This window comes from Rhipicephalus sanguineus, chromosome 5 (assembly GCF_013339695.2).
Source record: "Rhipicephalus sanguineus isolate Rsan-2018 chromosome 5, BIME_Rsan_1.4, whole genome shotgun sequence".
Lineage (NCBI taxonomy): Eukaryota > Metazoa > Arthropoda > Arachnida > Ixodida > Ixodidae > Rhipicephalus > Rhipicephalus sanguineus.
Genome location: NC_051180.1, coordinates 36,627,853 through 36,654,012, shown reverse-complemented (window position 1 = coordinate 36,654,012; position 26,160 = coordinate 36,627,853). Strand labels below are relative to the sequence as shown.

Sequence of the window (26,160 nt, the reverse complement as noted above, 5' to 3'; positions counted from 1 at the left end):
TGGGTATCTTGTATCTGTATCGCGATACGTCTTGCAAAACGAGTATCTGTATCTGTATTTCCGATACATTCAATATTGTATCGTGTATCTTAAGATACAAGATACTGCTAATAGAAACACCACCGTGCGAAACAATGAAAGTTGACCGGAATTCCGGTTCTCAAGCCGATATTGCTGCCACTAAGCAAGCCACCTTAATAAAACTGACGACAGTTACATCTTTCTATATTTCCGCCAGAGTGCTCAAGCGAGCACAGGCGATCATAGAGTTAATATACTGACTCTAGAGGAAAAGCTGGGCCGTGAGACCTATAACCACAAGAACGCTGACATCTTGGAACGTTGCCATTCTTGCCATCACATATCAATCCTAAAGAAGCATCTGCACAATTAAAAACTTGCGGATATTGTTTTGTGTTTATTTTGAATACTTCTACGAAAGAATACGACGACTATTTACGAAATTTACTGCGCGCGGAAAGGAGCGTTTGCAGGCTGGTTAACTAGATGGCACCACCATATCAACACTCGCGAGTACGCGAGTGTGCTTGCGGCCGATTGCGCCGGTTTGCGCGTCGTGTCAAAGCCCCTGAAACTTCGTTCGCGACGTGTATCTCGTAGTTGTCATTGTGTCCCGTTGTGTGCGTTTTCTGTCGCCGCATACCACTCGACTTCATGTGACAGCCCTTTTTTCTTTCGAGCTGGAAACTTAAGTGCATCAGTGCAAACCAGGACGGACGGCAAAGAAGAGATGAGACAAGCCCTGAAAGTCATGTACGAACTAGTCGCAACCGATTTTTTTTTATACTTTTTAACGGCGATAAAGCTTCGTGGGCCGTGTAACTTTAGTTTCGATTGAAGCTTTCGGGGGATGTCTCACTCACGTTCGCCGCTGCATGCTGCAATCGACATTGTTCGGCTTTACGGCTCTCTGCGCTGAAGTACGGCAGCAATGAGCTGAAAAAGAACGTGGATACAGGTGTCTCGCCATTGCAAGTCGAATCAGCGCGCGACCACGGCCTACGGACTTTGCGACTTTGCTTCGAGCTGCGAATCTGTCGAGTGACCTTTGTGCCAGCGAACGGAGAAACTTTGGTAGAGAGTGCCTAGTAAAAACCAAGCACAAGCAGGTGGAAATTTTAACTGTTATCAACCGGACCAGCTGCACAGACAACCGTACACTAACACACGGCTTCACGCATCAAAACACAGCTGATGTTCTCTGAACAGCGCGTAGCTGGCTTAGGTTGGTAGATTAAAACTGATTACCACCGTCAAATATAGCGAGCGTTTCAGGGTCTGGCAACCCTGGCAACGATCGTTTTGTTCCATCATGGCGGAATCCATGTGGTTATGGGTTTCAATGCATGGGCCCTATGGGGAGCTTTTCCTCTAGAGTCAGTATATTAACTCTCTGCAGGCGATGATGTTTAAGCGTCCCTATTGGTGGAGCAGAGGCACGTGATGGCGCTTGAGCCATAGCGACAAAAACAAGCGCGAACGTCTCCGCGCAGCTACCTTTTTTCTAGATATTTCCTTTCGTTTTAGTTGTGTTGATGTCATGACACTTGTTCATAGACCCTGCACTCTCCTGCGTACTCCAATGCGTGCAGCGTCTTTTGCACAAATTCTGATGCCGCTATACTGTCGCTATCGAAGTTTGTCTTGCGTGATGCTTCGTTGCAATGTCTCAAGAATGCAAGAATGGGGCAACTTTGCGTGACGCACCTTTCACACATCAGCGATTTGAAAGATCTTGTGGATGCAAGCTTGATTTACACAGTACGATCAGATCGACTTACATGCAAAGGAGATTCTAACAACGGTCCCACTATCGGTGCTGACGTTAGATGCAATCGATGCAATAGAACAAGCATTTACGTAACAGGAAATATTTTGACGTACTGTATCTTTGTTCTTCCTGCTAAATTATTCGAGAAGTTCTTTTAATGATAATTTTATTGTTAGCACAAGTGCTTTCTTTGCTGTCTTCCGTTTGCATCCCATACATTACGTAGTCCTCTGCATAGTTTTTCGCTCGTCTGTTTATTGTAATATGTCTTTTGTAACCTGCTGCTAAAATACGTTCTCTGCTTTATTCTTATTTTTTAACTGTCTGCGAATGCTGTTTTATTTCATATTTCGCGGGCTTTCTCTAAAAGCCCGAAAATATTCACCACGCAGCATGTACGCTGCCAAAAAGAATTGGGTCGGTTGTTTTTTAAATGCGCTCTACGATGTGTCGAAGCGCAGTTGGCCCTAAAGTGAATATTAAAAATGTCGCAATGTCGCATCATTTACCTTATTTAATTAACCAGTTAAGCTTAGTACAAAACATACCATAACGAGTGCCACATGACGGCAAACCTTTGGTTTTATTCAGCGGCGGTTATCCACTTGTTTTTTTCAATATTTGGTTCTGCTTACGTGAAACACCCTGTATACTTATTCACTTTGATTGTTTAGTACGGAACCACCTTGCTATTTGACTTAGATATATTCGTTTTCCTTTTTTTATGTCACCTTAAGGTATTCTTATTGTTACAAATCCGCAGGTAAGCAGAGCCAGAAGTTGCAATAGTGTGAACAGCAGTGATAACCTGCGGCGTTTTGTACCGCTAGAATACGTCTGAGACGTTTCTTGACGGCTCAGGGTCTCTCGGAGTACAAATGGTAAAAGATTGCACGTTAGTGAATATGTTGCTAACGAACGCTTTACGCCAGCAGATAAGTAAAATATGAAAAATCACTGCAGTTTTATGTCCTCAATTAATTGTGAGCGCCGACTATGTAGTTCATCGTCTTTACACGACGCGTCACAAACAATATCGCTACCAACGTTGTTGCTGCTGTACACCTGTCGGTGGAGGCGCTATTACGAAAACAGTACCCTTGCGGACAAGGTAAGACGGCACAGCGGTATTTGCGCCATCGTGCGGAGGCACTTGCAAGTAGATGATAAACAGCTAGCTGGTCGCTAAGTAGGGCAGCGACACCAATAAACTACAGAAGTGTCAAGCAAAAACAACAGCGCAGCAGTTAAAGAGCTGTCATGTTAAGCAGCCAAACAAATCCCAATAAGTCGTTTAGAAATGAAACTGATACGCCCTGAGCAAGAAAGTTTGTATTTTGTGATACAAACAGGTATTTTGTTAAAATTAAACAAAGCTGGTCGCAGTTAACAAATTTTCAAGTAAGCACATTTCTACATAGGTCTTTGCTGCTTCATTATATAGATTTATAACACCAAATTTGCAAATGTATCGAAGTATCTTAAGATACAATTGGGAAGTATCGTATCGGATACAATTATTCCGCGAGTATCTTGTATCTGTATCTCAAATACTTCTTGCCCGAGTATCTTGTATCGTATCGCGATACAATTTCAAAGTATCTTTGCCCAGCCCTGAATATAGTCGATTCACTCTAAACGATAAGGACAACGGGATCACTAATATTGGCAAGCCCCTTACCATTAGTTAAAGCAAAACAGCGCTTCTACTTCGAGGAGCTATAATCACGCGTATGTAATTTTTTATTCTTAATATACGGTATAGATGCATACAAGCTGGCACAGCACGCACGGATTGAAACGCGACATCGTTTCCTTTTTTTTATCTGGCCGCTAAAGGCAATATTGGTTCTGATGTAAGTTTTAATCAAAATTACGCCGATGTGACATGAACTGTAGGCTCTGGAAGTTAAAGTGCGTGCACTACTTAGCCATATATTTTCGCGTTTCAATCCGAAAGTACTGCACATATCATCTGAAACTTTTTATGCACCGAAGCTTCAAAACGCGCTCAAGAGAGTGACATTTATTTAGGCAGGATAACCTCAACCGAGAAAGTCAAGAAACGACGCTTAAGAGAAGAGAAGAGGAGGAGAAGAAAAACGGAAAGACAGGGAGGTTAGCCAGTTCTCAGACCGGCTTAAGAAGTGACTGAGCACGTAACCGGCACACAGCATTTGCTGCTATGTAAACATCTTATCGAAAAAAAAGACATAGGTGAGACAGGAGGCTAAAACTAAAAACAAAAGCTGCAACCATTTCAATCGCTTCCGCAGCTCGCGACCATAAGATAACTTCTTTTTGGGCGAGTTGGCATTTGCTCAACATATCGTAGGTAGAGAAAAACTCGAAAATGAAAGGAAACGGAAGAAGGGGAGCGAAGAAAGACGGGTGCTTGTATTTCTTTCGTCTCTTTCTTCCATTTCCTTCTTTTTCGAGTTACTACGACACGTGTAGCAAACACCAACTTGCCCAAAACGTTATCTTGACGTACATTTCTTTCATAGTGCGCCCATCTTTTCTTCCGTCTTAGCCTATCCTACCTCCCAATGGTCGCGCCAGTCTTTCGTTAAAATTTTTAAGGACAACAGCTTGCACGTGTGGCTGTAGACTAATATTTATGCCGTATACCGCACAAGACTGCCGGACTATGGCGTTGTGCGTGTGCTCCCTCTCTCTCTCTCTCTCTCTCTCTTTCATTGCTCTTCTAACATTCAATCTCCCCCTTCTATTTCCCCTGTGCAAATTAGCGTACAGGTTGTTCTAAACTGGCTAACATCCTTGCCTGTCCTCTCTCTCTTGTTTTCCTTCCTTCTTCCGTTTCCGTTCTGCAACACCGTCCCCAGAGTCTCCAGTGCTTCTGCGTAGGCGAATGAGTGCATTTCACCGTCGTTGCAGATGTTCCGCGGCTGAGCCTTTCACTAGGCGCCAACATGAAGCACAAGGCGATCCGCGAAGGCTCGGACGTGTACCTGGAGTGCAACATCCAGGCGAACCCGGCGGTCAGCGAGGTGGGCTGGAAGTTCGAAGGGAAGCCGCTGTACAGCAACGTCAAGCAAGGCATCATCATCAGCAACCAGTCGCTCGTGCTGCAGAAAGTGCGGCGCGAGAGCCGCGGCCACTACCAGTGCGTCGCCGCTAACGTCGAAGGAGAAGGGGAGAGTGACCGCGTCCTGCTCCGGGTCCACTGTGAGTCTGATGCTGTAGTATAAAAAGAAAAATATTCCTAGACTACTCAACTGCTGGCTACTCTTGCTAGAGCCTTAGCGCTGAGCTCAGCATGGAGGACTAAGTGAATTCGCTGACTACCTTTTTCCGTGGTCTGGCATAATAAAGCTCAGTTGGGATACGTTAAATCGGGGTAAAAAATTATAAAGAAAGATGAACCCTTCTAGTACCACTAAGTATGACGAGAGTTTTAAAAAATCATAAAATGGAAGGTAAAAAAAGAAGATAGGAAAGAAAAATATTAAATATAGCAAATTAAGAACAGGAAAAAAATGATAAAAGTGTAGGATAAGATTAGAGGCGTAGAATGAGCTACTAGCAGCCAGACGCAGCCCAGGGAGCAGACAAGGCAGTCGGCGGATATTTTTTGTCTCAAAATTTACGAAAGAAAAAGAATAATGTGATAAAAAGGTCTTAGTAAATCTTGCTTAAATTTCTCTTGTATGGAGTCTCCTTTTTGAAGGTTTGTTCGTGGTTGCTTTTGCATTTCCTTTCTTTTTCGAAAAATGGGTTGAATGTCAGAGGTAACAAATTTCTTCTGAGGGTTCTCGCTATAATGCCTCTGTCATTATATCGAGCTCGTATAATGTCTCTGTCTCTGTCACATAATGCTCTCTGTCATCGAGCACGCTTAAGCATTCGCGAATCGGTTCTGTGTCTTCGCAGACGCGCCGGTGTGTAAGAAGCGCCAGAATCTCGTGTACGGCGTGGCGCGTGACGAAGAGGCCGAGATCTCGTGCGAGGTGGAGGCCGACCCGTCCGAGCTGAGCTTTAAGTGGTCGCTCAACAACTCGGTCGAGGTGTTCGACGTCAAGACGTTCACCGTCAACGGCACGACCAGCGTAGCCTCGTATCGCCCTCGCTGGAAGCACAGCTACGGCCTGCTCTACTGCTGGGCCACCAACACCATCGGGATGCAGAGGGAGCCCTGCGCATTCCACATTATACCGGCAGGTGAGTCGCTCATCACATCGCCAACGCGGAACTGTCTATGCGCACGATTTCTCTAAAATCTCTACACTGTAAGAAAAAGAAACGAGTACGTGTTACCCTCTTCGTTCAATACTGACTTGGCACGTACATTATTTTCTTTAAAGAGGCACGTTAACTTTCTTTTGGGTACCACGACTCTCCACAAGCGTATAATGAAGGGCTCACGTTTGTCTTTCAAGAGTCATATAGGTGGCAAGTCAGGATTCAAAAAAAAAAGTCAAACGACTCTGTTTTTCTCCCAGAGTCTAGACAGAACCTTAGTTTACTCCTTCTCCTGACGAAAAAGGTGGGGGGAGGTGGGAAGGGTTGTGCCTTAGAAGGTGGTCTAGCTGGGCATTTTATGGCAGTGTGAAAGGCGTACAAAAGTAATCAGTCACTGTTGTGATTAACAATATGGATGTTCACTTACGCAGCTTTTATACGTGTGGTGCTTTATGTTTGTATAATTAACACTATACGTGTGAGCACAATGCAGCCGGTTATTGGGGCTGCTAGGGCTCGCGGGAGGAAGTGGTTGGGGAGATCGTACTTCTGTCATCACTGCTGAAGTTACCTTCGCCTTGTACATTCGTACCATCTCTTCTCCCGACGTTGTTTACCGCAAGGTTTTTGTTCGTTTCCCTATATGTGGTGAGAGAGCCCCACGGGCGGACTTTTCGAGGAGCGCCTTCTTTGGTGTCTCTGCCTCAAGTCCTGTTCCGTAGAAAATTGGATCCGCAGTTCTGTGTGCACTCCCCAAAAGTGCATGTCCCGGCCCGCTTGTCTGTTGTTTACGTTTGGATGCCGAAGCGATTGCGTTCCGTGTGCTGCTCGCCTCAGGGCATAAAGCAGCTTAAATTCCTCCGTGTTCTCGCGATGAACTTGGTCCCCTAAGCCAGAAGAGGAATTTTCCGGTGGTCTTGTCTCCCGCTGTGCAGCGCGAGGGAACGGCGCCAGAAGATTAGGCGTTGAATGCTGCTTCAGACAGAGTTTTCAGCCTCAAATATTACGGAAGGCATCAGCAGAAAATAAAAAAAGTAGCGTGGTCGGTTTTTACCAAGGAGGTTTAAAAAAAAATTCTGGAGTGGAAGCTCTCGCAACGCCTTGCCAGAACAAGTGAAGCCAGCTTTTGTCCACCAAAGAACTCGGAAACATGCTCTTTTCTGGTGGTGCCTACTAAGAGATTAAATGGCTTTGATCTGTTAGTATAAATACTACGTTAATTATAAAATAAAAGATAGTTGTTGCCGACAAAAGTAACCCGTCGAGTGGAGTATTGGCGACTGATCTCCAATAAAATTTGCCATGATTTTGAGGCTTACTGATGAAAACTAGTAACACAAAGACACGCTTGGAGCAGTATCTGACCCGTAAAAGTTGCTGTATTAAACTCGTCTGGCGTGCGTGGAAAACGCTCGCTTTCCTTCGCCAAACGCCGATGATTTATCGTGCCCCTACTAAGATGGCGGCCGCAGCCGCCATCTTGTGGTGGGCACGGCTTCACTCTTGCGCAATAATCGCCGCTCCAGCAATTTTTTTTTAACCTCCTTGATTTTTACTGCCAAAAACAATCGAAGCCAGCATTTATTGCTCCACAAGCACATGTTTTCCATTCCGTCTCAGCATGCTTTCGGTAGAACTATAAAGACAAGCTATTTCATTCTCCAGAGTCAATTCTTATAAGAAAACCAAAGTTCTATTGCTTCAGGTAAGTTTAAAGACGCAGCGATCTATTAAAATGCTAAGCCTAAGAATGAAATTTTAGTAACCCGCCTAAAATATAAATCCAATCAGTCATAGCGCGGGTTCTTTCTACAAGGAAAAGTTCCCAATCCAACCTAAGCCGCCACAAGTTCTTGCGTGTGTGGGTCCTATTGTTGGCATGCCCATTTTAATGTTCCGCCCAGGCAGCGCTTTATGAAATTTTCCTTGCTTCATTAAAATGTTTATCTTTCTCTCTCTCCTTGCTTAAGGGGTCCGCATGTTAGCTATAATAACACCGAAATGCTGGTCATAGTTTTTGTGCGTTTTAGAGTTATAATTAGGCAGCGAAGCTTCTGTACCCTGTGAGCTTTCAAATTTGAGGAGACGAGTTCTGCTAGTGTATACCAAAAAGGAGGAACACTTACAGTAGACACATCTTGGAAGAAAAGAAAACATGACCAGCTTGAACAAAATATCAGCCAGCGTTGACATTTGAAAGATGTCCTTTCCTATATCTCATATATGAGTCATTTCTGAAGGGCATTTCGAGTGAGGATTCCAGAAAAATCGATACCAATATCCAGAACGACTGAAATGTGGACGCTGATTCTGAAATTTTTTGTTCTACGTTTATGTTTCAACACAAGGGATGCCTCACGAAAATTATCCTTTAGTCCAGTCATCTCTCTGTAGCTCCTAAACACACTTATTAAGAAAATAAAGAAAAATATTGGACGACGGCACTCATGTGCAGGCCGGGCCGCTAGCGGAAGAACTCTTACAAGTACTTCCTGAGGTGCAAGTTGGGCAAGCATCTTGAAAGTAAAGGCGCAAATTTAGACACCACGGAAATGAGACAAGACGAGGAGCGCCACTACCAACTCAGAGTTAGTAGTGGCGCTCGTCTTCTTGTTTTACTTTCGTGGTGTCTAAATTTGCGCCTTTACTTTCAAGGCGATAGCGAAGGGTTCGCGGGCCGCGCGTTTGAGACCTCCGGTCTAGAGGGTAACGAGCTTTTGTTGTCGGTCGCCTGCGCCACGACGACAAGCGTGGATAACTGAGCGCGGCCAGTGTCTCATTGGACAGGGCCACCCGAGGCTGTGCGCAACTGTCGCGTGAGCAACCAGACCTCGGTCTCGCTGGCAGTCGAGTGCGAGCCGGGTGACCACGGGGGACTGCGGCAGACCTTTCACCTGGAGGTATACAACTCAGCCTTGGAGCTCCTGCAGCGCAACCTCAGTTCCTCGGAGGGTGCGTCGTTCGTGGTGCGTGACCTGCCGCCCGGCACCGCCTTCATACTCGTACTCTACGGTTCCAACTCCAAGGGCCGCAGCAACAGCGTCTCCATATCCACCAACACGCTGCCCTCACCCGAGAGGAGGACAGGTAAAGTGGGAAGGGCGTTCTCACAGTTATGCTCACACTGGTTGCGATAGGTAAACACACAGGAAAAAAGAAAACAAAAGGAGCAGTGTGCTCTGTCCTATTTCTTTTTTTTTTCTTCCCATTGATGTGTACGTTTCGTGACCAGTATGCACAGGGTATCAGTAACTAGCCCGCCAACAAACGGTATTGAGGGAATTTCGTAGCTAACGGCGCTTAAAATTGTTCTAAGGGCTGATGACTCATTTTCTGGAAAGCACTGCTAGCGCCCATTTGCATGTTATACCATAAAAAAAAGCTAAGCCAAGCAGAACAGCTTTCCAATGGCTGTCAATGGCAGGCGGTAGCTTTTTTTGTTTCCTTGTAAGTTTACTGCACTGTTTCTGGGATCAGGTCACTTTGTTAGACACTGTCTCACGTGCGCTTGCCTCTGGATTGGCGCCTAGACTGTGATGGACCACTCATGTAAATAGTGCAATAATGACGAGTCCGAGGGAGCATTACAATATCAGACATTTCGTAAAAGAAGACATAGAGAGGTTTTCTTTATTGAAGGAATCGTGCTTTTGATATGCTTTTTTTGCACTGAGGATTTGAATTGAATTGAAGTTTATTTGTCCTGAATTCTTACAGGATCGGGAGCAGAGGCTAAGTGCTATATAGCCTGACTACGCACCAGTAGATGTAGCTAAGTTTGTGCCTACATATAACCGCAGCTCTGATCAGCTGGTGATCTCAGTGTCTATGTACACAGTGACCAGTGTGTTCTTCATTTGCCCAGCAACCAGCTGTCGATTTTTTCTACAAGGAGATGAGGACAGGAAGCTTGGAGCAATAGCTCAATATTGCTGTTTGCATAAAAATATTACCGTTTATTTAGTATGTCGAAGAAACAGATGCATGTACTTAGTGTAGCATACCGGGGGTAGTTGTAATACGCCATTGTTCATAAAGCTAATAGATTTTGTCGAGGCTGCATACCTTTCGCGCGTTCCTTGTGCATGAAATGCGCCGCATGAAGCATGACCATTACAACATGGCACGCGTGCAGCTAACACGGACATCACATCAGTGAGTCCAGTGCTTGGTGTCCTGATCGGCATCGTGGGAGCTCTAGTGCTGGTGGCCATCGTTATCGTGGTCGTCATGCGACTCCGCGGAGACGACAGCGAGAAGCGTGAGTACCGGGATTTATCTCTAGTGATTTAATCAATCAACGAGCACGAATTTACCGCATTTAATGCAGAAAGTAACCGTGACTGTGGCAATGATTGGAGGTCACGTATCATCGCTTGCGAGCGAATGGGCACAACGTTCCTGTGAAAGTCCTGAGTCACATTTCTGTTTTCATACGCAGGACTAAGTTATTAGGTACTCGGTCATTTGAAAAATATTCTGCGAACGTACTTGCACTGTAAAGTACTGTAAGTACACTGTAAGCAATGCACGTACTGTAAGTATGCGCACACCGTAAGTACTGCACGCCGTACACTGTAAGTACACTGTACTCGCACTTCATTATTCGATTTTTACCAGTTCAAGCTACATATTTTTGCTATGAACAACACAGGCCGAAGAAGACATAGAACACCTCCTTCTACACTGCAACAATTATGCTGTTCCCCGTAAAAAACTCTTACAAAAACTAAACAGATTGGACAGACGGCCGCTATCATTAGCGAAAGTGTTGGGTCCATGGCCAACAGAAACTCTTCAAAACGTTGCTGCACGCGCCCGAGTACAGCTTTTAGAAGAGTCGGGAATATCAAAAAGATATTGATTCACATTTGTAATTATTTTTACATTCAGATACTTCTGGTCACATGTTTCGCGTTGCCTCCTGTGATTCAAGACAGCTGTGTTTAAAGTGTGGGCAATGCCCAGTGACTTTTGTGTGATGTGATCGCACTCTACAAAGGACTGCGAGTTGAACTCTTCGACAAAGTGCGAACGATTCTTATGTGTCTTGTGTGTGAACATTGTTGTCATCACGTGGACATTATGCATGACGTGTGAACATTCCTTTTAAAAGGACATTGCCGGGAGTGAGTGCACTTTTATTGATAAGTTCGTGACGTTAATTAATAAGTAAGGAAAGAGGAGTAGCCAGAGCCATGTATAGGCACCAACCTCTCCTTAAACACATTTAATAAAAAAAAGAACATAGGCCAGATCGACCTTCATTGATGCGAAAAAAAAAACTGAGTGCAATATGAACTAGGGGACAATAACAACGTAACAAGTAAATATATGCGTCAAATGCTAGCGAAATCGCCGATATAAGGAACGCGCTATGTAGGTCAGTCGTGCATACATTATTTCATTGCGTCAATGTCTTTGCTCGCGCCGCCACTTACGGCGCACTGCACTTAATGAAGCGGTGCTGCGCCCAATATTCAAAATAGGCTAACTACAGCAGTAACACAAGCAACCAAATATGACGAGTTGGTGAAGTCAGCAGGCATCTGGTCAAAATGTACCTACAGTTCAGATGTACCGACAGACTTGCATTTGGTTAGAAAAAAAAATGTCGACGATTTTGTGCACTATGTACTCTACTCTCCCGCTCACAGTAGAAGAAATTTACGTTGTGGTAGATTTATGGGCACTCATGCTGACGAGTGAAACGATAACTACATGATTGGTACTTGTGCAACAAGTGTTCTTTTAAAAACTAAACGACCTGGGTCAATATTGCCAGAATTTTTCTCTTCCTTTCGTGTCACAGTTTAGTACTGTTTTTCTTATTGAAATTGAAGTGCACCATCACCCTTGGTTAAAAGCGGTATTGCGTTTTCATTATTATTTTTACTTATGCCCCCCATATTCACTCCGTCCTGTTTTTTTGTTTCTGTTTATTCCTTCCAGGTGCTACTGAGGAGAGTCCAGAAAAGTAAGCGGCTGCAACCCTAAACTTCCGTGCAATCATCCACTCGCTTACTGTGTTTAGGTTTATTGGAGTTTTTTCTATATCTAAGAATGCATAGGCATCAATATCGAATACACCTCCCAGTTACTGCAGAAGAACTAAAGGCCAGGCGCTTAGCACTTACTGATACCCATACTTCCGACTGCTAACAAAACACAGGGAAGGACACAGGGCATGAATGCGAACTCTAGTAATAATTCACTGGTGTGGATTCATAGCGTTTCCCCAAATCTCTAGATCGACAAAACTATCCACAAAATATCAACGGTGGTCACACAAATATTGAGAAACAGAAGCACCGCAATAGCGCAGCTAAAGAGCATGGCGCTGATCGTTCGAGCATCACGCCCGCTGGAACACGTCTTCCTGGGTGAGTTCGTTCTAGCGCGATGGCGTCAAACAGCTCGTTTCGCAGAAATTCCGGTGTCGGCGGCGGTGGCGGCGGCGGCGTCTTTCGTTGTGACCGAAAAATCAGCGTTGCCCATGAGCGAAAATTCGAAGTATATGAAAATAAAGATAGGATCCGGATGGCGTCCGCACTTTGGCTTTCCTTGCGACACGGTTTAGGTCTTCACCGAGAAGCGAGATGCGGCAGATAGGCTAGCGATTGGGAAGGCGACACGAACACGGTCCGATTGCGTTATTGCGTTCTACTCTTTTGCGTGGCAGAAGCGTAGAATCGCGTCAGGCGCCAAGACATGTGAATTCAGTAACGAGTGGGTGTTTTAAAGGCCCACCCATCACCAAGCGCTCAGGCATAATTAATCATGATTGTCCGCAAGGGCACCAACAAAGTGTGCAGCTGCGAAGATGCGCTTGTTGCCTTACGGACCCGTAGTGGGTAGCCCGCCGATTCGCAAAAAATTGCACCATTTCCCGTTAAATGGACCATGAGGCGATGCGAAGCCGGAGCACTTGCACGATTGCGTTCCGTTGGTGTTCTTTGGGCATGCACCGACCTCGCGTCGTGGAACGCGAAGAGGAACGCTACGCGCGTCTTGTCTTCCCTTAGCCTGGCCGTTAATTCTCACAGGGTGAGCGGGGAACGCAGTCGGCAGGCGTGCAAGAGGGGGCAGCGTAGGAGAGGAGAGAGAGGGGAGGGGACGCGCATGCGCTGGTGCTCATCGCGGCGTTGCGCAGGAGAGAATTTCGGCATGTCTAGCCCGCGTTTCAGAGGAAGAGTGGAAAGGGGGAGGGGAGAGTGGAAGTGGAGAGGGGGAGGGGAGAGAGAGAGTGAGGAGGGGATGTGGAGAGGGGGAGAGGATATGCGCATGCGCAGTAAGGGCGGTCACGCCGCACACCACCACCACCACCACCGGATTGAACTCCGCCATAAGATACTTCGCATCTAAAAAATTATGGCGTAGGGGGCACTTCGCAAGTGTACTTGCATTAGGCATTCTAGGATAGTTTGAAACGGCCAATGTTACGCGCACAGACGTTCGTTTTCTTGCGGCACGGTTGAGGCATGCACCGAGAACCGAAGCTAGCAATTGAGAAGGCGATGCGGACGGGGCCCGGTTACGCTATCGCGTTCTACTCTTGCAGGCGAAGCTCAAGCGTCCTCCAAGTTTCTTTAGACTGTCTTTTTTTTTTTTGGTAAGCGACGTGTTGACGATATTCATAAATTAAATATGCATTTTTCTTTTATTTCGCTCTATCTCAGAGGAGAACCGCACTAAAAGAGGGAATGAGAATGTCCAATTCCGTGGTTGCTTTTACTTTGAGCGCTGTTTTGCTCGGCGGCATAGCAAACTTGTCGAGAAATGACGTTCTCACCTAACAAAAAAAATTAAATTTAAGTTGTGGGAACGAGACTACCTTTCACAAATGTAGAATTAGCTGTATATATTTGAGCTCCTGAATAAAAGTAATTTGCTGTGGTTGTTTCGCTCCAAAATTCTACCTTCGACTGATGCATTTTCTTTTTCATATTTGCTCTCGTTCACTTAGGAATCAAAACCATCAAAGGAAGGCGGTGGATGACTTAGCCCTTACAGATATTGACACCAAGGACCCGTCTGTAATTCAAAAGACTAGTGATTCACAGGGTGAGTGAAGTTTTGTTGAACGTACTCTCGCTTGCGTAACGTTCGGTGTATTTCACGACGAAAGAATGAAAAGTGACAGCATTTCGATGGCAGCTGAATAGTTACATCTGCAACGTGATTGCGTTACTTCACGCCATTTGTACTTTTCTCAGAAAAGTTCTACGCGCAACTTATAACTTACCCACCCGTGTACTACTTCTTTACTGGGATCATAACCATAACCTGACTAGAAGCCTTCACGTTAGTTGAATATCTCTGAATGCCTTGTGAAGACAGGATTTAAATTTTGTCACTTCTGCCATGCGACGTACTTTTTCTGTCATGCCCGCGTAGATACATTCTATGAAGACGCGGACGTAGACCTTTTACTCTTTCTCAGTATTGTTGTATTTTGAGGTTCTACGTTTATGGGCTACTGTTGAACCCTACTGGTTAGTTTTAGAGTGCAACGCAATAAAACGGCGGCATGATTGCTCTAGTAAGATTGTCAAAGGGGGAACAGTGTATGCTTGCAAGGGTAAGTGAAGGAGAATTTCTGGAGCAGTACTCTCCAGCACTTACCGTCAAATAGGTAATACATATATGCCTCGTCCAATTTGCTTTTCAGGTTAGTCACTTCTTTTACATTTTGTTCATATGTTCTTTGTTCCTGCATGCAGCAGAGTACCCGCGCGTGGCTGTGCGGCGTATTCCGGCGTACCCGGCTCATCGAACGTACGACAGCTTCTCTCCCAGCGACTACAATTACGAGAACATTCAGTCACTGAGACGGCCATCACCGGTCAAGGTTTGTCTTTCACGATTCGTTTCAAGCGATCCTCATTATGAGGTGGGTTTCGGCGGTGGCGTTGTTGTAAGCGAAAATCCCGGCGCCGGAACAAACCAATAAATCGACCACCGAAGGGGCGCCGGTAACATACACGTTTGTTTGCACCGTTTTCCAATAACTGATGCTCTCTCGAACGGTGACTTGTCGACGATCAGCCCTTTATGATACGGCAATCCGATCTTTTATCGAGGCCAATTGTCATTACACGCTGGCACATTTCGTTGTTGCCTGGATATGCACGCATGGCGTTCGTTGCTGCCTGTCGCAACTGAAGTGTTGCGCTGTTGAGCACGTGGATGGAGATCCAATTCCCAGCATGGAGGAAAGAAAAAATTGGGAGGGAGCATTGCTCACTGCGATAGAAAAAAGGAAAAAATAAAAGAAAATAAAACAGGGAGAGAGAGGGAGAGAGAGAGAAAGAGAGATAAAAGTGGCAGGTCAGGCGCGCATACGTAAACATATTTTCCTGGTAGGGGAAGGGCTGCCGTATTTTTTTTCTTTGTTTTGTGCTAATATGAAGTGTTTTATATTTTCTTTTTTTTGTGCGAAATGGAATTTCTAAAACATTCTTTTCACCTCATCGCAGATGGACAACGAGGTGCGCTACGCGGAGTTGTCTCTGCCGCGCAGCAAGTACCCCGTGCGCATACGGGAGCCGCCGACCGATTACGCGCAGATCGATTTTCAACGGGCCGGTGTCCTGTTCAGTGCCGTGCCGCCACAGTCCGAAGAGGAGGATCCCTGCGCTGCCGTCGGCTCGGACACGCCGCTGATGAACAGCCTGCAGCCCAATGTCAGGGTAGGCGAGAGAGAGAGGGAGAGAATCAGATTCTTGTGGCAGGGAAAGGGTGGGGAAGAAAAAAAAATGCACAGTTTAGTAACAGTCTCTCGTCGGGGAGGACAAAAACACTGTCAGAAACAACACGGTACTGAATGGGAGGTGGGGAGAGGGAAAGTTAATCAGATGGGTCACTAGAAAAACCTTCTTTTGAATGTATTTTGAAGTAGGAAAATGGTTGCACATATCGCCGTATGGATAATGTGTAGCAACGTATTGAATTTCACCTTACATTTCTGAGCAACGTTACCAGGGCAGTTTAGTGGATGAATCTCGTAACAAGAACTGCCGCTAGGAATTTTTAGTGTTATCGACTTTTCTATTAGTCCGCCTCGGTGGTACAGTGGTTACGGTGCTCTGCTGCCGACACGAAGGTCGCGGGTTCAATCCCATTTAATTGGGTTCCATTTCAGTGGAGGCGAAATGCCGGAGGCCCATATACTGTGCGAGGTGAAAGCACGTTAAAGAACACCAGATGGTCGAAATTTGCGGAGGCCTTCATAACGGGGTGCTTCACGATCATATCGCGGTTCTGGCTCGTAAAACTCCAGGCATTCTTATGATGATTACCTTTCTAATATATTTTGTTTGGTATTTAATGTTCTTGTACCCCGCATACCTAATGTTTCAGTACACATTGGGAGTAGTTAATAGCAGTAAGTCAAACTATTGAAGGGCACTAAAAACTTCTTATATTCAACAACCTTTTTTTTTTTTTTTTTGCTGAATTACCAACACTGTTAAACGAGCGTTGGCAACTCAGCAGTTTCTTTTTTTTTTTCTTCTGACGGCTCCCAATCTTTAGTGTAACATCGTTTGTTGTTCTGGTTTTCCTTTCAGCACCTAGGGGGCGCACCGAGCGACCACAACACGATATCCACGCCGGTGTGACGGCAACGGCGCCACATAGGCGAGGGCGAGACAGTTCAACGCTCCTCATGGTCGTGAATGTGCCGAGCGTGCAGAGACAACAGAAATGAAAAAAAGCGCGCGCGAGAGCCGAATGGCCACTCCTGGACCGGGCCGCCGGCGACGACAGCGGTGCGTGAATGCGGCGTGTCGAAACCCCAGAAACGCTCCCGGACAAAGCGCTAAGAGAAAGAAGACAGGGATGTGCACTTCGTGTGACGCGAGCTTTCTTTTATCCCGTCGAGCGAGAACGGCACAGGGCATCTAGGACTGGAGATGAAAAGGCGCACGACCGTCCCCGTGCAGTGAGTGCAACCCTCCTCGTGACGCGATGGCCTATTCATGTACATAGAATGACCGAACACATCGGGCGTCGCGAGCGGCGCACAAGCTCAAGCGCAATTTTGTCGATCAGGACGTCGACAGAACAAAGGTCACATTCCTTCTTCGAAACTAGTCAAGAAACACCTGGGCTGCTTTACCTGGGTGTATGATACCTCAGGAAATGAGATCCTTAAAAAAAAACATAAGCGGAAAGTGAGTAAGTGAAGCACCTCGCCTTCGAGTAACCTATCAAGACTGTGTTGCAGTCGTGAGACGAAAGGCGTTGCTTAAGGTGACGACAAGACAGGTGGAAATAGGTCGTGCCCACTCATTCCATTCAATCCCATCCAGAGTCCTGCAGAATGTGACGGCGATGACACGCAATCCCAAGGAGCATAAGTGTTACCTTGAAGACTCCGTTCGCGTGAAGGCGGCCATCTGTGAACAATTGCGAAAGAGAATACAAAGAAGAGAGAGGACGATAAGAGTTATGTGTGCGTGCGTGTGTGTGCATGGGGTATTAGAGGGAAGAGGGCGTGTCTGTTTGTGCATCTGCGAGAAATAATACGAGCACAGGTCCACACTAATGATTTTGTTCCGATTCTTTTGCGACTATTTCTCCATCTCTCCCGAACAATTTCTTTTTATCAGCTGCTCTAGCTGCTTTTTTTTTGGTCCTCCCCTCCCCCTCCACTGCCTGGTTTTTAAGACTATTTTGTTAACACCCAGGGAGGTCAGTGCATCTTCGTATATAAATACATCATACGGACTCATGGCGCAAACTTTTAAGCTCTACAATAAAATATATAATTATTATTACCGTCGACCATTTTCTCTGGTTGTTTCTGATTTTCATTCATGAGCGGTCTAAAGTAGTTCCCTCGCTGATGCGTTACCGCAGCGCGTATTTGAATTTCAGGGGGAAACTGTGTGCTTTGTATGTATACGGTATGACCTCTGTCTTGAAGAGATAACGTGAGGGCGAAAAGTATTGCCTGGAGAGTTCGAGCAAGCCGCTCTATAGACATCGAATATGGGTATCACACGTTCACCTTTGATCGCAATCGGGCTTGATGCGGAAAGAATTTCAAGATTCTGATTGGCTCCATTACGCGAGTTGCAGAAGGAAGGCAATCACTGTTGAGGAATTTGATCCTGATCAGGCGCGATCGCGATCAGCACTGCACCGTGTGACACCGGTATAAGACGACCCTTGCTGGTTCCGAGATGGGTGGAGAAGCAACACCGAAAGAAGCGTGCAAGGACTTCTTCAAGGTTCATGGTTCAACAGCGGAATTGCAGCTGGAAAATCTTAACACGCGAACTGTTTCAGCCGTAAGTATTACTCGCCGCGCATCACTCACTCCATGCGACACGTGTACCTGGTCGTCAAACGAAAGTGCCGCAAATATAACTCCGGCATTGTTCGGGAAGACACCTGGAGTGATGCAGTCGCCACCAGACGTCACACGCACGGACCGGTGCACGTCGCTCCGCCACTATCGGTAAGTGTGTTGCGTTGTGTAGTCTCAGTAAAAGTGTAACCGTTGAAGAATTCGAAAACAATTCTGACGCTGTTTTGCATTTCCAGTTTCGCCATCTGCAGCCATGGCATATATTAACATTAAAGAGAAAAAAAAAACGTGTTTTGTTTTCATTTCAATTTCAAAATTTGTTTTAGTGTTTTCTTGTACAAGAAACAAGCAACGAAAGGATGTTGGGGCTAAAGGCATATAGACTGACCGAGGACCCAACACCCTTGTACACAGTTCGTACAGCAAAAAAAAAAAAAAAAAAAGCAGCTTTCGCGGCATCCAGACCATCACGAACAAAAGAAGCAATAGAGAAAAAATAGCTGACATAAAAATTTCATGTTACATTGAATCTGACTTTGACTATACTTATCTTGTACATAACATTCTTAAATAACGATCCTTCAAATAAAACGATCCTTAAATAACGTCATAGATTTTCAGGAAGTCTTCTGTTGCGAGCTAATTGGTGTCGGTGAGACGTAGCGGACGACTTCCACCGCAACTTCACACGTTCTTCAGTAGCCAGTTAAAAGCGCATGGTCGTATACAAAGGTGGTCTGCCCCTTGCCATGCGGTATATAGACTGAAGTATACTCGCGGACAACTTTTCTTTGCAATGAAGGGAAAGCTACGGGGGCGGAGCTTCTTCACGTATATTCTACACGAAGTAGTCCGGTTTGTCACTTGCCTCGTACCGCTGTGGAAAGCGATGGCTGAGCTCAATCGGCGTTGCAAACCGGCGCAGACGCAGCGTTTGAGGGGGGCGGGACTTTCTCACGCGCGCTAGAAACGCAAAGTGACAACGTATGAAATAAAATAAATGCAAATATCTCACTCGTGTGCGCTGCATCCTGCCTCAAAGAGCTACATGTAGAAAATAAAGAAGTTTTTATATCTCTCGTAGAAAATACAGACACAATTGCGGAACTACATTTAATTGGCGGCAGAATACGCGCGATTTGGCGCCGTAGCCTTCGCGTCATTGTCAATAAAAGTTGTCCGCGAGTATAGCGCCTTCAGTAGACGCATTTAAAATCAGGCCTGGAGCACTTTGAGATACACCGGTCTCCGCGACCACGATCACCGCATCGTTGTGTGAAAGAAGGCTACGGCTGTCGGCTTCGCGATTTACCACCCGCTGTGCTCTCCCGTGCGGTTTGGGTCGACGTTGGCAGCGGGCAACAGTGGCCCGTCCACAAGCGGCACAGAAATGCTCAACCCTGAGCGCCCCTCTTTACACATGAAGCCAACACGTATATTGACTTGTCTACCAAAAGAAAATTGATAGACAACTGAACCAAAGCACTAAGCTTCAAGTAAGACAACGTTGGTATTATAAGGGCCGATAGCCAATCATTAGGCGTCAGTGCTAACGAGTGTTGTTACTTTGTAGTATTGTCACATGCTCTCTTTTCATTCGTTGACACCCCACTTTCCCTTCCGAAGTACAGGTTAGCAATCCGGAGATCTCCTCTAGTTAACCTCCCTCTCTTTGCTCTTACTTTTTTTCCCTCTATATATGAGAGAGGCCATAGTGGGTGATCCAAGACTATTGTTTTAGGACTTGCATTATTAAATCTGCGCCTAATTATAAGCGAACAAGCATCGTTGTATTCTGTCCCAGTGAAAAACGGCCGCCGTAGCAGGGAATCGAACCCACTACCCATCATTCAGCCCCCGAAGAAAGTAGCCATTGAGCCCCATCTCTCTCTCTCGGGTAACGTAAGAAGTTACAAAGCCACCATTCATCGCTATTTACACGTCATTTCAATGAAACTTCAACTGAATAAACAACTGCCCTTTCTTCTTTCACCTGTTAAGAGGCATATGACGTATAACAAAACGGCATTCCTAAGAACAGCAACGACAACAATTTAATTCATAATTATGATACATTACTAAATCAATACTCTGTGAAGCTGACTTTTCTTTCCTAATCAACATTTTCTGAAGTTCATTTTTCTTTCTTTATTTGACACTGCTTTAATCCGTGTGGCACGGCTGGTCGCACGACAAAACAACAAACTCAAATTGAGACAATGGTGATTAGGCTTAAGAAGAGAGCAAAACACTCGTAAATGTGCAAGATGTAATGGCTAAAGACTGAGCCTGCTGGTACAGCATACTAGATAGAGGACTGCGCAACCTCGATTGGATAACGTTGCATTGTATGCAATTATTTCCTTTGTGTCGCGTTAATGTTGCGCAACTCCCCATTTAGGACCATGCAAAAACTCAATAAAGGAAGAAGTTTTAAGATTATACAAAAGATAACTGAGGAAATGAAGCAAAAGACAGCTACTATGAGGGCGGACGCAAAGATAAAACAGCCGTGCTGGACCACTCAACCAAGGCATGTGCCGAGAATCTCATTATATAACAGCTGTCATCGCAAGAGTGAAAAGCTGAACGTTACACTTAGAAACCCGATAGATGCGGCGACCGGAGCAGCTGACACGCAACACGAAATTACGAAATGGAAAAAAAAATTGAGTTATTGGACGTCAGGGTTATAGGTCACGGTGTATTTCCTCCCTGTCAAGAACGCGTTTTATTAACGTCCCATTCCCGTAGGAGCAAGGCTTCCGGCAATGGAATTCTTTTCGCTTAGAATCGCGTTGTGGTGCTCACCGTATTTCTACTGTCGTGCGCAGAGGACGGACAGTTTGTTCGGAGTGTTGCCATGTTGGAATCGCTTGAGCACTACTTACCGACAACTTTGCCACCGTAGAAATACGGGTAGGCACCAAGGGTTGTGTTTGGGAGGCTATGAATTCAAATAAAAAATAAAAGGATAAATAAAAATGTACAAAAATAAAATGATGCTGGAATGGGAAGAGATGCAGATAAATCAGTTCTGCGTTGTTGGTGTGCGTGCGTGCGTGTGTGCGAGCGCGCGCGCACACACACACGCGTGTGTGTGTGCGTGTGTGTGCGTGCGTGCGTGCGTGCGTGCGTGCGTGCGCGCGCGCGCGCGCCTTCGTGCACGTCAGCGTGCACCCGCCTGAAATAAACCCACCGTTTTATATATGTCAACACTTTTAAAACTTCCTTCTTAACCAGCAAACTATACTGAAGCCGGGTACAGTACTGTCGCTTTCATTTTCAATAACTAAACAATAAATGATGCATCTGTCAGCGCCAGTCGCAACCGAAATGGCTGGCTCAAGACTCGTTTAGAATTGAAACTAGAACTTGTGATTTTTACAGACATTATCACTTCTATACATGGCAGCGAGCGAACGATTTCTATTTGTCAAGATAAGCGCTTGAAAGGTCGCACGAATTTTGCTGCATTCAATCCCTCTAGAGCGAGAGAAATTTGTTCGAAGGTGGAGAGGTTGGCCTGAGCTAGTCCTCTCTGGCCTGCTACTCTGCACAAGGAAAAAAGCAAAGGGGAATAAAGGGATGAAGGATCATGATGTGCGAAGGAAAAGGTGATGCGTACAAGCAATAACCACATAACAGAGTGGTTTCTCTACAGTGTAGTGTCCAGTGAGAAATATTTGTCCGGAGACATTGCGTCTCATGAGCCAGCCCAAAGCATATCATATGGGAATGTCTAGGTATAACACACAATAACGGTGATGCAGCCTGAAACAGCGACAGCCTCCTTACGCGCTGGGTGTCTCCGTTGCCCAGCTCGGACCTGGAGTACCAACTCCTAGCCGTCCAGGGAGCTGAGGAAGCCTCGAAGGGCCAGAAATCCATGGCCGAAGCTTAGGCGGGGTCCAGGCACATCGCATCAATTTGCAGGGGTACTTAATAAAGTTCTTTGAGGTGAAGTCGAGGAGCACAGCTCAGGATTGCGCCCTCTGAAGCTAAGTTATGCCAAGTAATTGCAACCTGTGCACGGAAGAGCACGGACTTCAATTTTACGGTAATTGGTTCATGCACACTTTTTTCCAGTTTTCTTTTTTTCCCATCATAAAGGCGTATACAGTATTGGCTGGCACCAACAGTGCGAAATGATTCGCAGGCTTCTTTGTGCGCACGGCGATGGGGGCATCCTTTTTTTCCTTTTTTTTTTCAAGCTACAGACTAAAGTAAACACGAATATTGCAAACAATAAACACCGTGGAAGGATTCTGGAAGAAAATCCAAATGGTACGCACACTCACACGGCAAAAGAGAGAGTGTGATTCAATATTTCGGCGCGAAAACGCGTGCGCTAGATTTTCGATCGGCGACGACATGTATTTGCGCTTGATATTTGGGGCATTTCACGGAGAGGTGAAATGGGCACACAGAACATTGAATCAATACGGTTGTGCCAACAAGCTTTTTCTTCGGCTGCAGCTGACGGGGCCTTCCTGGAGGCCTAAAGTAAAGCTTTTAAAGAGGGCCTCAACGAGCGTGTTTTTCTTTTGATATCATGACTGTGACGTTTAAATTCTCGGGATGCCACACCAAATGTAAATTATCATTCGAAAAATTGTAACGACACGCTTATACTCACATGCTTTGTTAAATGTGTCCGTAATTATATTCCTCTCTTTGTAAAACAGTGTTGTTTTGTGCATAGCACGTGTACTGTTGGTTTACATTGTCTTTTGCAGTACTCTGCTTTTACCGTCTATGTTGCCACATTGAACCTGAGGATGACACCAAGGAATTTGTGTTGTGCTACCGTAGGAATCTCGACCGGAATCTATCGTGGTCTAAACACGTCGCTGCTATGAAGACAAAGCTGAAAAGTTTTGTCCACGTGGTTCGGTTATTGGCAGGAGCAAGATGGGGTCCGCCGGAGGCTGCTCTCCTACAACTGTACCAATCTTTATTCGTAGGATACTTACGATACAGCATGCCCGTGCTCTCCAACATGAAACCTAGTTGTGTGCGCACGCTAGAAAGCATCCAAGCTCAAGGTTTGCGCACATGCTTGGGACTGCCACGGTGCACATCAACCAATGGTACTATCGCCGAAGCTCGGGCTTGTCCCATGGATGTATATAGGCTCTGCGAGCCCCTTCGAGTCCATCTTCGCTTGCTGACCCGACACAGGCAACATCCCCTATCAGCACTCCCAGTTACCCACCCAGACTGCTGTTATTCTAGAGCTCTATCGCGGCACGAGAACATTATGCCATCAAGATTCTCTCCAACATCTATTCCTGTGACACCTCCGTGGGTTCTGCCTAGACCGCTTGTTAGGCTTCAGATACCTGGGATTACGAAGAAGTCCCTGGTACCATCTATCGGCCTAAAGCAACTTACCCTCCTGCACATTTATACAATGTATGGCGGTGCGGCACACGTATACACTGATGGATCTACCACCTCACGTGCTTCTGCCGCAGCCTTTGTCATTCCGCAAATGACCGTCGCTAGAAGTTTCAAGTTGGATCACAAGACCACTTCAACTGCTGCGGAACTTGTTGCTATTCGGGAAGCAATAAGATTCCTTTCCGCAGAGCCCGCTCGAAGATGGACTATATTCTGTGATGCCAAAGCTGCTCTCCAAACCATCGATTGCATCATGATACAAGGCCCGTATTATACCTTATCGATAGAAATTGCTGAGCTTCTTGGCAATGCTATGAAAAATGGACATCATGTAGCATTCCAGTGGATACCTGCTCACTGTGGCGTGATGGGGAATGAAAAGGCTGACGCCGAAGCTAAAACAGCTTTACATAATGCCCCGGAAGTGTGCATTGCGTTTTCGCGAGCAGACACTAACGCCTTACTTCGGCAAGTAATGCGCACCTACACTTCGGAGCACTGGAACAAACCAGAACGCCGGCACAAGCGGCTTCATAAATGGGACCCAGAAATGAAGTTTCGTATGCCTCACAAGCTGAAGCGAAATATGACATGCATCATTCACCGCATTCGTCTTGGTGTGGCATTCACAAGACGCTATGCCCACTTGATCGGCTGCAGTGACACAGGTCCCGATTGTGGTCATTGTCGGATACCAGAGACACTTCAACATATATTTTGCGCCTGTCCAGCGTACGCACGAGAACGACAAAAACTGATCTCATCGATTGGGCAGTATCATAGTAGGCCTTTAACCGATGAGGTTGTGTTAGGTCCTTGGCCTGACGTCAGCAGCACAAGTGTGGTCATCGATGCAGTCGTAGCCTTCTTACAAGCCACTGGACTGGATGCACGTCTTTAGATTTGCCCCAGCGTCACGAACTATATTCTCATCTCCCTACCTTACCATCGTCATTCATCACTCTTTCGCTCCCCTGTCCCCCCTCCCCAGTGTAGAGTAGCAGGCCAGAGCAAACTATAGCTCAGGCCGACCTCTCTGCCTTTCTGTAAATAAATTCTCTCTCTCTCTCTCTTGAACCTGAGGACGAGGGGTCTTGTCAAGCTGTTTTAATGCAACGTTTTTCCCCTCCAAATCACTTACTGTGAAACGCTAGTGGTAAATAATCCAACCTAAACCTACAAAACAAAAAAAGACTATTAGTGGGGGCAGCCTCAGGCAGTAGGTACCGAAAAAGTTGTGAAAGAACATTTTGCTGAGGAGAAGGTGTAGGATTTATGACCGCGAAACTGTTTTAGGAAATTGAAGAATATCTCATGGAGTAGCGTAGAAAAATTCGGCGAACGCAGTCGTTGACGACTGCTGCGGAGGAGGTGGATGAGTGTTGTCCACTGCAGATGGACTTAGCCTTGGGAAAATCGCTGGTAGTCGCTTCGCTCGAGAATATCTATCTAACACAGCACAGTCTAAACTCCGTCGCATCACATCTAATAGCAACACGTTACGCGCTTTACAAATTACGTCATGTTGTAAATCATTTGTGATTTTTTTTTGTCAGCAGAACGCTGACATGGCCATGGTATATATAGCTTCAACTTTGTTGTTATGATCGCTAAAGCGGGCTGATATTCATAGACAAAGAGTACTATTGAAACATCGCGCAACATACCGCGGAAGAATATATTTCCACCCGAACAGCCCGGGATCACGGGACCCCATCAGAAACGTCACGAATGGAGTCATACCACCATTGTGCAAATTGAATGCAAGGCGTGCTTCTGCCTAACTTCGCATTAGTGTATCGCTTCCCTTAAAATTTTTACCGAATATCGCAGATTCAACTCAGGGCAGGAAGAACGCTGATCCACAGGACAAGCGCTACTCGCAGCTACTTGGCAGACTGTCCTGTGCATGTGTTCCTTCTCTGTCCTGTGTTGAATCCGAGCTATCCAGTATTTAATAATATGATCCAGTTAGCCCAACAATGAATTTTGTTAAGTATCGCTTTTTTGCTTCTTCGCCAGTTTCACTGGAGGAACAGTCAACTACACCGTGCCGCTTCATCGTTTTCACTACTTTTTTTGAACCAGCATTGACAGAGCGACGTGCCGCTCTACCAATGTCGCAATATGTGACATTTCTGCTTGCGTCACGTGACCACGAGCTGTTGAGGTGCAAATAGCTTTTCCCGCTTATACCATGCGTCAGTTTATTCAGTGAAACGCTTCCATGTAACACGTGACAATCCATGACTCAACTGCAAGATTATGTTTCGACTAGCTCCCGGCTGGAGACAAGCCACGCATGTCTCGCCAAGCAGTGTTTCCTGGGGGTTCGCCCTAGAGTCACTGTATATGCTACCTTTATGTAGCATATATACTGTATATGCTACCTAAAGGTAGCATATACAGTAGCTCTAGTTCGCCCGAGGCACGACTGCCC

The 26,160-nt window shown here is 45.9% G+C and overlaps 1 protein-coding gene across 4 annotated transcripts in view; it reads left to right on the top strand.

Annotated features, from left to right (window-relative positions):
* Positions 1–17,778, top strand: part of LOC119393506 (irregular chiasm C-roughest protein) — a 117,631-nt gene extending 99,853 nt beyond the window's left edge. The window contains exons 6-14 of one of the 4 annotated variants that reach the window (XM_049416266.1): positions 4,691–4,981; positions 5,687–5,974; positions 8,768–9,082; positions 10,131–10,256; positions 11,948–11,972; positions 13,962–14,059; positions 14,722–14,846; positions 15,475–15,687; positions 16,567–17,778. In XM_049416266.1, coding sequence (XP_049272223.1) covers positions 4,691–4,981; positions 5,687–5,974; positions 8,768–9,082; positions 10,131–10,256; positions 11,948–11,972; positions 13,962–14,059; positions 14,722–14,846; positions 15,475–15,687; positions 16,567–16,617 — 1,532 coding nt within the window. In that variant the 3' untranslated portion in view covers positions 16,618–17,778. Of the gene's footprint in view, positions 1–4,690; positions 4,982–5,686; positions 5,975–8,767; positions 9,083–10,130; positions 10,257–11,947; positions 11,973–13,961; positions 14,060–14,718; positions 14,847–15,474; positions 15,688–16,566 lie in introns of all 4 variants that reach the window. The other 3 variants (XM_049416267.1, XM_037660566.2, XM_037660567.2) reach the window with 3 other exon arrangements.
* Positions 17,779–26,160: the final 8,382 nt, after the last annotated feature.